The sequence below is a fragment of the Pseudomyrmex gracilis genome, unplaced genomic scaffold (assembly GCF_002006095.1).
Source record: "Pseudomyrmex gracilis isolate BER0280 unplaced genomic scaffold, ASM200609v1 scaffold_23, whole genome shotgun sequence".
Lineage (NCBI taxonomy): Eukaryota > Metazoa > Arthropoda > Insecta > Hymenoptera > Formicidae > Pseudomyrmex > Pseudomyrmex gracilis.
The window spans coordinates 515090-530677 of NW_018020607.1; the positions used below are offsets into that span (position 1 = coordinate 515090).

Below are 15588 nucleotides of genomic sequence, written 5' to 3' on the forward strand. Positions count from 1 at the left end.
GGGGCACTGACCTCGGCCGCGCGGCCTTGGTGGGGGGGGGTCAATGACCTCGGTCGCGCGACTGCGGTGAAGTCACTGACCTCGGCCGCGCGACCGCAGCGGTGTTACTGACTTCGGTCACGTGATTATGGTATATATATATATATATACATATATGCGTATGTGTGTGTATTATATATAGATATAGAATATTACATATAATATATATAATATTCTCTTTTTTACCCTTTTCCCTGACTTTAGTCACGTGTTGTTTTTTCACTTCTCTCTCTCACTATTTTTTGAGTTTGATTTTCACGCGTTATTTCTGACATTTCTTATATGTGTATTATATATGGTTTATAAGACGTATATACTATCTGTCATCGCGGTGACAGGTTGTGTTCACTGACAACACGTTAAATAAAAATAACAATAGCGTGCGCGTAGCGCGCGCCTGTGTTGTGCTAGTTTTCAAAAAAAAGCAAATAAAATTGTCTCTGAAACGACCAAGTGTTCCCAAATGGCCTGTATATGCTGCACCTCTTGTGTGTCTATAGCCACATACTGTGATTGCATTTTTAAGAGAGAGGTATCTAATTACGTGTATCTACGTAATATGATTATATTGCGCACTCACCGCAGCGCGTTGCAATAGAGCCGCGGCTGCGCACTGTCGGAAAACGGCTCTCCTGCCATTTTCGCTACGTGAAAATCCATCGTAAAGTAAGCCGACAGTGCGGGCAATATTACGGACAGAATTTGCTTTCTGTCGATATCCATGTGAACGTCGAGAGTACGAGATCAGAATGTCTATTGTGCAAATTAGAATTTGTTTAACAAAGGAAAAAAGACTAGATATGGCAAAATAAGACAGTGCAGGTGTTTTCTCGTTTTTGTTTAAACTTCGAATAAACCAATGCTCATTTATTTTTGCTCCTTTTTCTCTGACAAGTAGAAGGGAACGACGTTGGTTCAAACGACAAAACTTGTCTGACTATGTCTCGCACTCACCACTGTGGGCAGTGCAAGATCCGAATTTCAATCTTCTCCGGAATATTAACGATATTTTTTATTTGTTATTTTTTTACTTTTCTGTCTTAAAATAAGGAGATTTGAAAACTATTTCTTTGAAATTTCAGAGATATGTACTAAAAGTCTGATATATTTTCATTGTGTGTGATCGAATTTCTGTAATGCGATTGTCGTAAATGAAGTATTGACGGCAAGTTAAAAGTATCCCGTTTAATCAAATTCGGACGTCAGAAAATTGCAATCAAACTTTACGAGTTCAACCAAAGAAAAGGATAGAGGACTGCGTTTAATAAGTCATTACCGTATCCCATAAGTGTGCAATTTCACCTAGCGAAGGGGACTTTCGGCAAGGCGGTTGGCAACATGCCTCATCCACTTCTACTCGGTGACAGTTTCACCAACTCCGGTCAACTTGATCGGTCGATTAAGCGTCAACAACTATTGGTCGAATCTTCTGATCGACTGTCGCGATTGGTCGATTTCAGCGGAACAATCGACCGATTGAGTGAATCAACGTTGGTGAAACTGGACCTCTGGCTTACTCTCCGTAATTTACGGAGTTTTCGCAATCGCCACGCGGAATCGCGCGTAAAAACTCGTGAACTGCGTTCACGATCGATTGGGCCCGGGCCGATGCGGCTGATGAAACTGAGTGCAACGCGATAGGCGATCTGTTGCAGTGTCTCGCTAATCGTGTAATTTGCGTCGCGGCTTTGTGAAAAGCGATCGTCGTCGAAACGCCGATGGTCGTCGCCGCGTGTGTTTCCTTCTGAAAGATGTGCCATCGACGAAGACATCGTCTTGCGCGAGGGAACGTAATAATTGACGAAGAGTCGAAAAAATTTAACGAGACCTCGCGAAAATTCGATCGCGCACGCAACAATAAAATCGGTTTATGAGCAAATTGTATTCGTAAGAGGACATCCCTCCTGCTCTAGAAGTAAGTGAAACACCGATGGATGTTCGCGGGTAAATTGCGACGGAATTCTAATTCAGTTATTGTCAACTGTACCTTTGCGTTCCGAAGTTTTCGAGAACTCGCGATTGTAGAATTTAAAACTCCGGGTTTGCTAGTTTTCATCAGCGATCCTAACATTCCGTTGAAACACACGTTTGACCCACACGTGAAAGTTTCCTCGGATATTTTTCTTTCTCACCGCTAAACTGCGATCATGTGATTGGCTGTCGCAAGTTATCGCAACATATTGCGAAAGAACCAACAATGTTATTTTGTGGAAAAGTCCATTTATCTGAAAACGCGCGAAAAATCATCCAAATCTTGAGAACTGTGTTGCAAAAATACTTTTTCAAATATTTTAACGTTAGAGTAGCACAATTTTAAATAAAACGCGTAAATTTATATATATAAAATAAGATTATTTATTCGGACAAATTAAATTATTGCAAAGTCACTCTTCCTCTAAATCTTTGTCAAATATTAGAATTACAAAAATTTGTTTCTATATAATCTCAATTGTATTATAATATTATAATTCTACATGTACATATAATTATATGTAATATTATAATTCTATTATTTGTTGATACATCGACAGTTTGTCGAGTTCGTTTGTTGACGCATTCGAGGCACGACACTATTTCTACTTGGCATTGCTGGTTGAAATTCGATCTATTCGATTAATCGATATTTCTCGTAACAGTTAAGAAATCATCAAGCAATGGTGCTCATTTATTTGTTTTAAGGATTTAAATGTGTTTCATTTTCTATTGTTATTTATGTAACCGATTAAATATGCAACAGTGCAGCTTACAATTATTTATAAAGTTAATATTAATTAAAACCTGTAAAAATTGAGAATTTTTTGTTAGCTAAAATAAACTAATTTGAATTTCTCCAAATTCAAGTTGACAATGCGCACAACATGTAAAATTAGCGTAACATTTCAATAAATGTTTTAACAAAACTTTTTTGCAGAAGCAGTTCAAGAAGCGAATTATTACACTAAAACTTTTCTCTTAGGAGTTTTTTTATATTGAATAAAACATACATTTTTTTGACATCATGGACGATGATATCGATGATAAAGACGATACAAAGAGGTAAGAGAATATTTACAATTTATTATTCTGATAAATATTAAAAAATCATAAATGTTTGACTTGTAGAAAATCGCGTAATCTTAGCGAAAAGAAGCGCAGAGATCAGTTTAACATGCTTGTGAACGAGCTCGGCAGCATGGTCAGTGCCAACACGCGAAAAATGGACAAATCCACAGTATTAAAATCGACAATTCTATTTCTAAAAAATCACAATGGTATGCAGTCTTACTTTAACATTTATACTTACGTATAAACAAAATTTTTTTATCAAGAAAAAATTAAGATCAGAAAAAAGAGCAGAAAAAGAATAAGAATTTTTTAAATAAACTTTTAGAGATAGCAGTTAGGTCTAGAGTCCACGAGATCCAAGAAGACTGGAAGCCATCGTTTCTGTCTAACGAAGAATTTACTCATCTTATACTGGAGGTAAAATTGTCTAATTTATAGAAGTCTAAAAAACTTGTTACTATAATGAATATAAAATATTTTTTTTTGTCTAGGCGTTGGACGGATTCATCATGGTTTTTTCGTCAAACGGACATATCTATTACGTCTCCGAAAGTGTCACGTCTCTGCTTGGATATCTTCCGAACGAATTAGAGAACACGACCATTTACGACATAACGTATCAAGAAGATCAGCCGCACTTGTACAACGTTCTGCTGAACGTTGGAACCACACAAGACAGACACATTGTAAAAAAAGGTAAATTCTCCTAACGATTGTTAGATAAACTTTGGCAGTTGGTCTTCGCGACTCAACGCAATCTCTTATCGACAGAGGATCAAATATCCTTCACGTGCCACATCAAAAGAGGCGGACTCAATTTTCGGGAGGATTTCTTCTACGAACTCGTTCAGTTTACCGGATATTTTCGTGAGTGAAATAGTTTTTTTTTATTGTTCTGTGAGACATTTCAAAACTTCGCAACATGTTTTATACTTTGAAACCAAATATTGTCGCGAATGATTATTGAAAATCAAATGTTGTCTAATAATAATTATAGGTTCTGCTGTGGATAGCGACGTTGACAATCTACTGCCAAATCAAAAATTTAGTAACACCAGCGGATCAGATAACAAGTATACCGTCCCCTAAGTACGAAATGTAAAATTGCGTCGCGCGTTTGCACTCACGTTTAAATTTGCAGATTGGTCTTCGTGGGTACGGGACGTCTTCAAACTCCCCAACTGATTCGCGAGTTGTCCGTGACGGACAACGCCAAGTCGGAATTCACGTCTCGCCACAGTCTCGAATGGAAATTCCTGTTTCTGGATCACAGAGCGCCGCCCATCATCGGATATCTACCTTTCGAAGTGCTAGGCACTTCTGGGTACGATTACTATCACGTGGACGATTTAGACAATGTAGTTACGTGCCACGAATCACGTGCGTATTGAAGCAAATCAGGATCGTAACTTGCAACACGAGAAACTTAATTAAAAACTCGATCATCGCTACACTTTAGTTATGCAGAAGGGCGAGGGAACGTCCTGCTACTACAGATTTCTCACAAAAGGCCAGCAGTGGATCTGGTTGCAGACGAGATTCTACATCACGTACAATCAGTGGAACTCCAAACCCGAGTTCATCGTGTGCACGCATTACGTGGTCAGTTACGTCGACGTGATGAAGGAATTGCGCGCGGAATCGGGCGGTTACGATGACAAAACGCAAAATCAGGATGTTTTACTGCCCGTAAAACAAGTAAGATGATAAACGATATGCAAAACAAACAATCACATGCGTACGTACACACGCAAGAAACTTAAGTCAAATTTTGTAATTAAAAAAATATCGTAATTAATTGTATCTAATATCATTAAACCTCTCATTGAAAAATATTTTTGTTTTGCGAACACAATGTTCTGTAGATGACGACGTCTTGTCAAACACCACTGACGCAATGGTCAAACAAATCGTCGAAGACATCCAAATCGGTGACGGTTCCTTCAAATATTCGGTATCGCGGTGACGGTTCCAACACGTCTTCGGTGTCCGTTTCGTTGCGAAGTTCTCTGCAGTCGCCGATAACACACGGATCGCGATCAAACGCGGCTTCCGCGAGCAGTTCGGTCGTGTCAAAGCCGATAGCATCAGTGGACAGCAGACAGCAGCAACAACAAACGCAACAGCAGCCTCAGCCGCAACAGCAGCAACAACAACAGCCACAACAACAATTGGACATCAACCAGTCGTGTATCAATTTCATGGATTCCTCGCAATATGCAACGGTTAATTTACAATCGGTCGTTACGGCGGGATTCGCGACACCTGCCACTCCCATTCTCTCGACTGTGCCCACTCACGAGGTAAAATGAAAATAACTAGCAATCAATAATTCACAAATAATATTTTTAACGGGTAAACAATATGTATTTTATGTTTTTTGTGTTACTTCTGTTTATTTCAGATGCTGCAGCAAGGCTTGGTGATGACTCCCACGCAGAACCAAATACAGGACGAATTGCAACGGAAACACGAGGAGCTTCAGCAGCTGATTGTTCATCAGCAAGAAGAATTGAGAAGAGTCTCGGAACAATTGTTTATCGCTCGATACGGGATTCTCACGCCATTACTCAACGTACGAAAAATCACATATTTATTAATTTGCGGCAATACGTGTCATTGATGACACAAATCGTGTGTCTGTGTGTTTTAGGCGGGTATACCGTACAATCCATCAAATCCATCGTGTCAACAGGCGAACAGGTGCAATACCAACAGCACCAACGTGCAGGGCGTGAACGTGCTTCCCATACCGATCACCGTGCCAGTGCCTATAGTGTCCACGGAACTGTTCTCGCACCCCCTGCAAGTGAGCCCGGGCTCGACCCACGGTAATGGCAATGTAGGTGCCATAATTCCGTCCCAACAACAGCCACAACAGATGCAACAGCAACAGCAGCAACGTCTGTCGCAGCAGGAAGACTCGAGCAATCCCGAGCTCGTGTCCTTCCAGATTTGTCCGCAGCAAGCCGAAATGATGTACGGCAACATCGAGCCGTCCTCAAATCAGCAACAAAGACCCGCGCAAAACTGAAAACACCTCGCATTTGTCTGTTTTATCAGAGAGAAGTAAGAATTGAGGAACTTTCTTCTTCCAAAACTCTCTTACTTTGTGGCAGTAAGGAAATTGCAAGACAATATACTTGTCGCCGTATAATTGCGCGTTATTCCACACTTGCGGAAGAATCGAGCGACATATCTGTGTTACAAGTAAAATGCTCTAAGAAATCGCGATAATAAAGTGCCGTTTGTGATGTAATTGATATTGCATAAACTATCAGATATAACGTCTGCGTTTCAACAGTGTTCAATTTCTAACATATCTTTCCTCGGTGTCATTATGTTCGATCGTCGAATATTCTAGCTATCTATTATCTGCAATCGATAAAATGCAAAATTACATCCAGAAAGTATAATTTATATCTTTGTAATATGAGAAATTTCTGAACCAGAATTTACTGTGCAGAGGAAAATGCAGTGACAAAATGTATTTTATAGATATATGTATATTGTGTATAAAATTATAGAAAAAATTTTCTATATTGTCACACACTCACACACATACACATAAGTTCGGAAAGGGGACCAACTCCGCATTTTCCGGAACAGGGTATATATATATATATATTCACATTATTTATATGGTGGTAAAGAAAGTAATATATATTTTGTTGTACGTGTACACACACACACACACACACATGTGTATAATGTTACCATTTTTATACATATCTGTATAATTGTAATTACGAATATATGTTAGATTGTTATGATATTTCATAATTGTTGCTCTTCTCGATGACGATGAAAATATCATGAGTACGTATGTAAGACAAAAAACATTCCGATAAACAAAATCACGATGTATAAAAATATGTTCAAATTGATGTGATAATAATGTTCTTTAAGTAAACAATGGAGAATATAAAATACAAATACAAATTTTGTGACAGTAGATATTGAATACTAATAAATAAATAATTTTTGGCAAAAAAACTTAATTTTAATAATTTTTAGTATTTGTACGATACGTGTAACATATGTATGTTTGAAGATAATAATCAAGTTTTTGGAGAAATTTGAGAAATATATCTGTAATTTTACAATGCTGCGCATAATGTTGAGTAAGTGGTTTTCTGTTTTTGCCGGTAACTGTGTAAATTTGCTACTTTTAATAAAATGAAAAAACAAATCATCAAGGACAAAAAGCGTTTCCGATGTATATTTATACATACAGTGTTTATTTAATACACTTGAGAAAGATTACAAAGTTGTTTTATTACCTCCTCCACAAAAATAATAATCTATATTATTATGTGTATTACTTAAAAAAAAGAAATATCAAATTTTTTTTTAATATTTCTTTAAATATTAAACAATTTAATTTAATATTAATAAAAAAAGAAATCAAATTCTTTAAATAGTTATATAAAATCTGTAATAACAATAAAATATATGTACGTGCATATCTAATTAAAAAATGAGTTATATAACATGGGGAACATATAAAAAGATATATATATATATATATATATATATAAAATTACATATATAATTTTAATGCTGCAATTTTCTCAGAGCGTCCGTTAAAATCCGCACCTCTTGATTCACAATATCAACAAGAGCCTCCACTTGTTGTTTGCTATCGATGATGCTGATGCTTTGCGTGTAAGGATCGTATCTGACGCCGAATTTTCTCGGTATGGTTTGGGCGAATTTCCTAAAATTAACAAATCAGTCTCATATTTTTTCGCATTTGTTTCGTCTATTTTTAACCACACTATTCCCGTTCAAAGTTATCAACTCATTGTGGTTACATTTTTTACTTGCGTCGAAGATATTGCCAATATCGCGCCTAATGAGAAAATGCAAGTGTCGCGCGATAACATATCTCTGTTCGACACATATATTTAACTTTTACTCACGTCATTTTCTCTTGCGCGTCCGCGAAGTCCTCGGCAACGTAATACACCGGTTGATACTCCGTTATCGGATATGTTTGCAAGGCAGTTTTTTGTGGATCAAACGGCCGAAGTTCCGGTTTGTCGCTCAAACAGTATTCCAATTCGCCAAAGGACGAAAGCAAACCGGCACCGTACGCCTTCAACTCACCATTTTGCCGACATAAACCGTATTCTACCGTGAACCAGTAGCACTGTGACAAAGAGAGTCGCAAGTGAAATTTTTAATAATTTAATAGTAGTTTTTATTTAATTAGATAAAGAATTTTAACTGCGGGGACATGACTAGGTGAGTGGGGACTCATTCGGTCATTGCACGTGTCCCCAGAGTGGTGAGAAGGAGTGTGGCTCTCCTTTTCATTGCACAACAGGGCATCCGGGCAAGTTCGACCTTTAAGGCCATCAAGGGATTTTAGTCGGTGCGAGTTCTACGCTTCCCTGCTCCTTTCCCGGGGAGTAGGGCGTGCATAAAGCATTTCTCCTCGTAAAAAAAAAAAAAACAAGAATTTCAACAAAAAGAGATATGTACCGTTGCCAGCTTTTCTATGTAATCGTCCGGAGCGCCAAGAGATGCCAGGCCGATAACTTGAGAGAATTGCGCAAACGACGGGTCGGCGAGAAGCGGCACGTGGCCCAGAATCTCGTGACACACGTCCGGCTCCGGTGTGTAAAGTGGCTTACTGCTGTGTCGTATGTACTGCGTGCTGTGAAACACTCTGAAAGCTAATCCAGCCAGAAAGTCACGCGAAGATAACAACCCTGCTACCGGACGGAGCGTAAAACCAGTAGAATCTAAAAAATTGAGAAGAAAAAAAAAATAAAAATACACATGTACAAATGTATAATTTTTGTCTGTCACCTTGACCAAGACAAATAATTTAAAACCAATATAAAATTATAAAAGTGACTGTTTGAAAATATTTTTTTTTTCGTTGCAAATAATTTTTCTATTTTCTTTCCCATCGTCGTAGAACTTTCCGCTCTTTTTTTATCACTCTCTGCTCTACGTTATCTTATCCTATACACACGCCTAAATTCATAGATAAATCCAAGTTTCTAACTTCAAATTTTCATTAGTCAGTATACAAATGTGGCAACAAACAAAACCCGTAAGTAAGATTCACCTAAACTATAAAAAACAATATATTGTCAAAGCGTTACCTTTAAGGAAATTGGATATGTCTTCGAGTTGAGGTATGTTGTCTTCTCGATAGCCACAGTTTTCAATGAGCAACGGGAAAACGTGATTGTGCTCCCGGCAAGCGTATTTCGGATAAAGTTTAGTCAAGTTACGAAACACTATGCCCCAAGTGGCTATTTCCTCGGGCGTGTAGTCCACTCGCGGAATTGGTTGCCCGCTAAAACAATTACGTGCATCATATATTTTTGTACAACATATCGCAAATGTCTTTGCAATTCTTTCTTAGTATCGCGAATTTTTATATTTACTGTTTGTAATAGTAAGCAATGTCGGCAAAATATTTCCTTCTTTCTCTGTAAACAGAATCTGTGAAACCAGGATGATCGCTATCGAGCTCAGAACCGTAAGATAGAATTTGATTGGCAAACTTGTCGAGGTCACGTATTCGTCTCGGAAACCACGGCACTGTGTTCATGTTATTCTTGTGATTCCTGGAAATATTAAATTTTTCGAAAACTTTATTCTTTTTTTCTAGTAAAATAAAATAAAACGTCACATGTATCAAAACTCATCTGAAAATTTAAATCATATTGCTGTTTTTTTTTTTTTTAATTTGAGCGACACCGGATTTGACATTGATTGATACATTTAATCTGTTAACACTGAAATCTTATATCAGTTGTTATTGTTGGTCGCGGATGTATGTTTCGACACACGTATGTTGACATTTCATCTTATCTCACTCAGCCTTTAACGATTTTCCGAGACGACATCATCTCTTGATATCGTCAATTGTTTATATTGTTAATTTGTGACTTTTTTAGTAGTTGAACATCAAAGAAATTTTTTACATTGTTATTAGAATAAAATTAAAATAAAAAAATTTTTTTCTAATTTAAATTTATATTATAAAATATCTCTACCTGGAAATGATCGAAAAGTAGTTGCATTCTTCTCGCAATGATTCAATTGCGGAAGCAATGTTGCCACTTGGCGCGCATTCGACCATGAATTCATAGCTGTTCGGTCGTCGAAGAGAACTTCTGGATTCGATGTGCAACAAATTCACTTTGTGTTTCTGGAATGAAAATTCGTTTTAAACACGTAGTTTTCAACACTTGTGTGTCAATTCTCGGCGAAAAATGTTTTGTCTTACAGCGAAAAGTTGAAGATATCTTCCCAATGATCCGATCTCGTCCTCCTCTTTGGGAGAGAAAATTAAGCAGGTGCTTTTGGTTGAATCTCTGCCCTCTTTTATGTAATTTCCGCCGTGGATAAGCTTCGGCTAAGAAATAATAATTTAACCAATTAAAACAACTGCTTTGAAACACTAATGTCAAGTTCATGTTGGTGAATCCAAAATCAACAAATAAAATTCTGGATAACAATGCAAAATAACGTGACGGCTCACTTAGTCGTTTTTGTTTTAAATTATCACACACAGAAACGTACCAACAACTCCGCTGTGTTCTCCATTCTACAACAAAGCGTCCGCTAAATTCTCAAATATATTCTCATCAACGAAATAAGGTACAAGGATAGCTGACACAGTAAAACTACGTGATCGGATCGAGTCTTTAGTCCATATATATGCCCGGAAGAGAACTCCCCTCTTGCCTTAAAATTCTACTCGTACACGTGTGTGTGAGTATTCGAATTGTAGAGAAATATCACTATGTCAGAGAGAGAAAAAGAGAGAAACACACTTCTAAGAAAATTGAAAAAATCAGTTCCACGTTAAGGTTTTTCTTGCTCTAACGTTCGTAATGTAAATACGTGTAATAATCACTTATATGCAAGAGAACGAGTGAACACGTTACCAATTCCTCCGTGTTTATATACAGAAAAAAAACATGCAATGTAATTCCCGAGTGTGATGTAAACCCACGAAAGTTTTGCATCATTTTAATTGAAGAGATCAATTTGGAAGTCACGGCCATTTTCTCCGTGCAATTTGCTCAACCTACTTCATCATTCGGTCACTCACGTCAGCGAGTGCAAGTGTCACATCCCCCAGAAAGTTAAGGAAGTTAAGTTAATCTGATAAATAAAAAAAACACACACACACACTCTCGATCTCGATGTTTGTCACAGAAAAAACTTGCGCAATAAAACCTATTTTATCAATGAACCTGCATTATGAAAGAAACGATCTTCTTTCGTCATGCTTCCGAGCACAAAGAAAGTTTTCGTTAGCGTTTTTCTGTTTGATACAAATTATACGCATCATGTACAAGGCGAGTATATGCCTGTACTTGTGCACGCAAAACATATGGAAAACAACATAATTGTAAAAAATTGTAAAAAAATCGTAAAAAAATTATATATTTTCAACACTTTGTGATGATAAAAAATCAAATAATTAATATTATTGTATAACAATTTGTACTAAAATATTGTAGAAAGATTAGAAGTAAAATAATTAGAAATATTATTACATAAATCATTTTATTGTTTTTACCGTGTCCGGAGGCGAGCTGCTAAGGAGCGAACAGTCGTCTTCTTTCATCTCAGATACCAGTCGATCCGTTTGCGCATACATTATGATGCTCGGGAATTCGCGAAAGGTGCGCGCGTAAAAGACCTTGACTTGACAAGTTCCAGAAATCTGTTCTGTGCCTGTACAAAGACGCGGAAGAACTGACGTTTAAAGTCATGCGTTTATCAGTTTTAGCAGGTTGTTAAAGAAAGAATCCTATTGGATTGCGACAGTATAATATTGATATCTTCACACCACCAGATACAAAAGCCAAGCCATAAGATATACGAGAACGGGTCGAAAGTTATCGTGCAACAGAATTACGCATCTCTGCGTGATTTACAAAATCGTTCATTGCACGAGCACGCATAAACTGCGTTGCAGTACATAATTAAATGAGAGTTGTTTTTTTACTTCTATTTCATCACACATGTAGTCTGTTTTATATTTTTTATCATATTTTATTATATTTTGTAAGGAAAACAATTTTGCAATGATATTCTACTTCTGAGAGACACACAAGTATATGTACAATATTTATATTTTTCGTCATTTTGCTTAGACTGTTGTTCAATTATTGTATTATGTTTTCCTCATTGTGCTTGCCTAATCGGCTATCAGCAGATAATACACTTATCTGACCTTTGCAAAAGTACCGACAGTTCTACTACATCATACCGATCAACCATTGTTACTGATTGGTAACAAGTTTTTATGCGGTAGCGCACATTATGAATATGTATATGTCATTTGTATACAAACATGCGCTTGTACACATAAACTGACTTGTTATATTATAAAAAACTTGTTAGGTTTACTTGTTAGTGTAAAATCAGAAATATAAATTCTCTTTTAATATATTTATTTTATTTCTTTATTTTGTTATTATAAAAAATCTGTTAGAATAAAAATATATAAATTCTCTTTCAATATTTCTCTTTATTTTAAGTTTTATTGTATTTGTTATGCTAAATCAGAAATGTATGCAATGTAATAGAAGGTTATTCATGTACTTATTACAGTAAACGATGAGTTTTTTTCGTAGAGCATTGCTCTCTTGCGCGGGTTTTCTTCTTGTTTTAGTAACTGCAGAAGATAATGGCGCGATTAGCAGTTCGCGTCATTTATTTTTGCGTCGACTGATGATTTGTGAGCAACACTGTAAACGAAACCAATAAAATATTTACATTAAATATGTACGATATACGTACGATAAACGATTAATCTTATCGTCGACAGTTTGACCCGCAGTATTTGTTCGGTCACGACTTAGGTTGTAGCGAGATGTGCAAAAATTATTAATATTTTGTTTTACCGATTTGTGAAAGCTCTTACGATGTGTAAGTGCGTCAGTGATTTGTGATAAAATGCAAATAATGATCTTTGTACGAAGAGAAACTTGGAAGAATCGTTCGGTTTCAGTAAGAACGAAGATCCGATGAGGGAAACACGCTAAGAACGGTTTCTTTTATCTGCGCGTTATCTTGCATGTGATTTTTGGTAAGAAGCGTGTGATCATTTGTAAAAAAAGTGCGAATACAATTGAAAAATTATGAAATATATGTGTGAAGAATAAGTGGTCAATAATTTCTGTTTGTTGGTCAGATACCAGTGATGTTATTTAAAACAGATAAGAGAGGGAGAGAGAGGGAAAGAAAGAAAAATGTGTGTATGCGTGTATGTGTATTGCCCTAATTGAATTAGTTAGCACGTCTGAAATTTGTCTAATTACAGATTATAAACTTAATATTTATTTTAAATTTATTTTAAACTAGTATCTTAAAATTTATATTTATGATCTCTTCAGTCTTTGTTAATTTTTTAAAATTATTGTTGTCATGTCACTAATAATTTTCCAGAAATAAGCAAATTTATTCGATTATTAGTTTGACATTTTATTTAAAGGAGATCAGTTTACATCTGGTTTTTCATGGATTCGATTTCATCACCCGCTGCAAATAAGCGGTTCACGACTTGCGCACTTTTCGATATACATCTGTTGGAAACGAGATTACGAGACGATCTGTGCGGAAGTAAACGCAAACGAAAATTTGTTACAAAACATAAATGGCTTTATCGCTTGATTTCTTCGCTGGATTCTTGGGAGGTGAAGTACATCATTTTACAACTAAAAATCGTTACTTGACATACGCTCTTTGCAACTATTTGTTATTGCGAAATGTTTCGCTGTTTGTATTGTTCTTGCGTTGGGCGAAAGTTATTTAAATTATTTTTCAATTTTCCTTTAATTACAACAGTCTCTTTAAACACACGATAACAAAATGATGAAATAACTTTGTCGCCAGTACGCGTAATTATCACAAATCGCCGCAGAGTTTATTACGCACTTTTATTACAAAACATACGTCACGTGAAATTTCCACAACTTAAACGTTCGCAGATAAGAGCTGAACTCTTACTCCGTGATGAATTACATGAAAGTTTTTACATATGAAAAAATATGATATAAACACAAAGTTCTTCATGAGACAATAGTAGTATTACGTACAATGAAATATATTTTATAAATCAGGATGCGCCGGTATTGTGGTGGGATATCCTTTGGACACGGTCAAGGTCCACATGCAGACACAGAACTGTCGCAATCCGAAATATCGGGGAACCTTGGATTGTTTCCGTTCCATACTTGCGAAGGAATCGGTATTGAGATTATACACAGAATTAAACAACATTAATTTCTAAATAGAACAGACAAAATCTAATTCCGCATGTTTTTGTTTAGGTGAGCGGTCTTTACAAAGGCATGTCCTCGCCGATCGCGGGGGTGGCTGTGGTGAACGCCATTGTCTTCGGCATCTACGGACATACTCAGCGGCACCTGTCCGAGCCCGATCGATTGTCGGCATGTTTTTTGGCGGGCGCGTCCGCCGGACTCGCTCAGACTCCCGTCTCGAGTCCGATCGAGTTGGCAAAGACGCGCATGCAGCTCATGCAATCATCGTCCCGGGATAACTCTCACGGACCGTTGCGATGCCTGAGAGACATCTACAAGCGGGAGGGTTATCGCGGTGTCTTTAGAGGACTGGGTGTCACGTTTCTCCGGGAAGGACCGAGTTACGGCGTCTACTTCGTAACCTATGAGATGCTGACGAAGACGTCGTCCTCGAAGCAGCCGATTTCGACGGTTCATATGTTGTTTGCCGGTGGTCTCGCCGGTAGCGCCTCCTGGATGATCTCCTATCCCGTCGACGTGATCAAGTCGCGCATACAGGCGGAGAGCAGCGGTCGTTACTCGGGAGCTCTGGATTGCCTGAAGAAATCCATACAGGCTGAAGGATACGGCTGTCTCTTCCGCGGTCTGAACTCGACGATTCTCCGAGCGTTTCCGACAAACGCCGCGACCTTCGCCGTGGTCACCTGGACGTTCCGGTTGTTCGGCGAGCAACCGAGCGCGACGCCGAAGGAGGAGCCTTCGATCGCGCTTACATCGGCGCAGCCGAGCAAACATCGCGCGACGAAAGGGTGCGAGATTACTTGTAATCTGCCGAGGGTACTTGCCTCGGAACTGGATAGTACTTGATCGATACTTGCTCATTTATGACGAAATTCTCTAGAATGTGATAAATTAGTGCAATCAAGTGTGATTAAAAAAAAAGAGAAACAATTTAAAAATAAATAATTAAATTTTATATTCGCCAAGTTTCTTTCTGTCGTGATCAACAGAGGGAATGCACATACTTGCGTAGTTGTGCAATTGTAGAGCAAAATATACGAAACATGGGTAGATATCTTGGTTAAACAATGCACTTATTTAAAAGCATTTGAGAGTTTAATACAGTAGAATACGAATTAAAGTCATGGCAAACACAAAAAATACGCGTATTTTAATATATATAATTCAATGTAATATTTTTATAAAAGAGTTAGGAACTAATTAAAAATATATATCTTAAAAAATACTC

The 15588-nt window shown here is 37.3% G+C and overlaps 3 protein-coding genes across 8 annotated transcripts; 2 read left to right on the plus strand and 1 right to left on the minus strand.

The window, feature by feature from the left end:
* The first annotated feature begins 1573 nt into the window (after window positions 1-1573).
* LOC109852004 (circadian locomoter output cycles protein kaput) lies at window positions 1574-7422 on the plus strand. 2 transcript variants are annotated; one of them, XM_020422715.1, is made up of 12 exons: window positions 1574-1983; window positions 2951-3075; window positions 3142-3290; window positions 3410-3501; window positions 3576-3780; window positions 3856-3951; window positions 4082-4157; window positions 4226-4464; window positions 4544-4782; window positions 4950-5387; window positions 5489-5659; window positions 5738-7422. In XM_020422715.1, the coding sequence occupies exons 2-12, from the start codon at window positions 3038-3040 to the stop codon at window positions 6116-6118; spliced, it is 2124 nt and encodes a 707-aa protein (XP_020278304.1). In that variant the 5' UTR covers window positions 1574-1983; window positions 2951-3037; the 3' UTR covers window positions 6119-7422. The 2 variants fall into 2 exon arrangements, with proteins under 2 accessions (XP_020278304.1, XP_020278302.1); XM_020422713.1 differs by having other exon boundaries at window positions 1574-1954.
* Window positions 7423-7576: 154 nt separating this feature from the next.
* On the minus strand, window positions 7577-11853 carry LOC109851997 (protein henna). Of its 2 annotated transcripts, none has more exons than XM_020422700.1 (8): window positions 11648-11853; window positions 10343-10471; window positions 10110-10264; window positions 9495-9677; window positions 9207-9403; window positions 8575-8837; window positions 8010-8239; window positions 7577-7804 (listed from the first exon to the last, which is right to left on the minus strand). In XM_020422700.1, exons 1-8 carry the CDS (start codon window positions 11726-11728, stop codon window positions 7642-7644), a joined length of 1401 nt encoding a protein of 466 aa, XP_020278289.1. In that variant the 5' UTR covers window positions 11729-11853; the 3' UTR covers window positions 7577-7641. The 2 variants fall into 2 exon arrangements, with proteins under 2 accessions (XP_020278289.1, XP_020278290.1); XM_020422701.1 differs by lacking the exon at window positions 11648-11853 and adding an exon at window positions 10639-11406.
* Window positions 11854-12988: 1135 nt separating this feature from the next.
* On the plus strand, window positions 12989-15315 carry LOC109851998 (mitochondrial basic amino acids transporter-like). 4 transcript variants are annotated; one of them, XM_020422704.1, is made up of 5 exons: window positions 12989-13165; window positions 13271-13342; window positions 13571-13772; window positions 14199-14326; window positions 14409-15315. In XM_020422704.1, exons 3-5 carry the CDS (start codon window positions 13733-13735, stop codon window positions 15204-15206), a joined length of 966 nt encoding a protein of 321 aa, XP_020278293.1. In that variant the 5' UTR covers window positions 12989-13165; window positions 13271-13342; window positions 13571-13732; the 3' UTR covers window positions 15207-15315. The 4 variants fall into 4 exon arrangements, with proteins under 4 accessions (XP_020278293.1, XP_020278292.1, XP_020278291.1 ...); XM_020422703.1 differs by having other exon boundaries at window positions 13271-13330; XM_020422702.1 differs by lacking the exon at window positions 13271-13342.
* The last annotated feature ends 273 nt before the right edge of the window (window positions 15316-15588 follow it).

Coding starts and splice junctions, on each gene's coding strand:
- LOC109851998 (XM_020422704.1), top strand. CDS start 13,733: ATGGCTTTATCGCTTGATTTCTTCGCTGGATTCTTGGGAG. Junction 13,773..14,198: donor CTTCGCTGGATTCTTGGGAG/GTGAAGTACATC, acceptor TTTATAAATCAG/GATGCGCCGGTATTGTGGTG. Junction 14,327..14,408: donor CCATACTTGCGAAGGAATCG/GTATTGAGATTA, acceptor GTTTTTGTTTAG/GTGAGCGGTCTTTACAAAGG.
- LOC109852004 (XM_020422715.1), top strand. CDS start 3,038: ATGGACGATGATATCGATGATAAAGACGATACAAAGAG. Junction 3,781..3,855: donor CAGACACATTGTAAAAAAAG/GTAAATTCTCCT, acceptor TCTTATCGACAG/AGGATCAAATATCCTTCACG. Junction 4,465..4,543: donor AGTTACGTGCCACGAATCAC/GTGCGTATTGAA, acceptor GCTACACTTTAG/TTATGCAGAAGGGCGAGGGA.
- LOC109851997 (XM_020422700.1), bottom strand. CDS start 11,728: ATGTATGCGCAAACGGATCGACTGGTATCTGAGATGAAAGAAGACGAC. Junction 9,678..10,109: donor TACTTTTCGATCATTTCCAG/GTAGAGATATTT, acceptor TAATATTTCCAG/GAATCACAAGAATAACATGA. Junction 8,838..9,206: donor CATATCCAATTTCCTTAAAG/GTAACGCTTTGA, acceptor TCAATTTTTTAG/ATTCTACTGGTTTTACGCTC.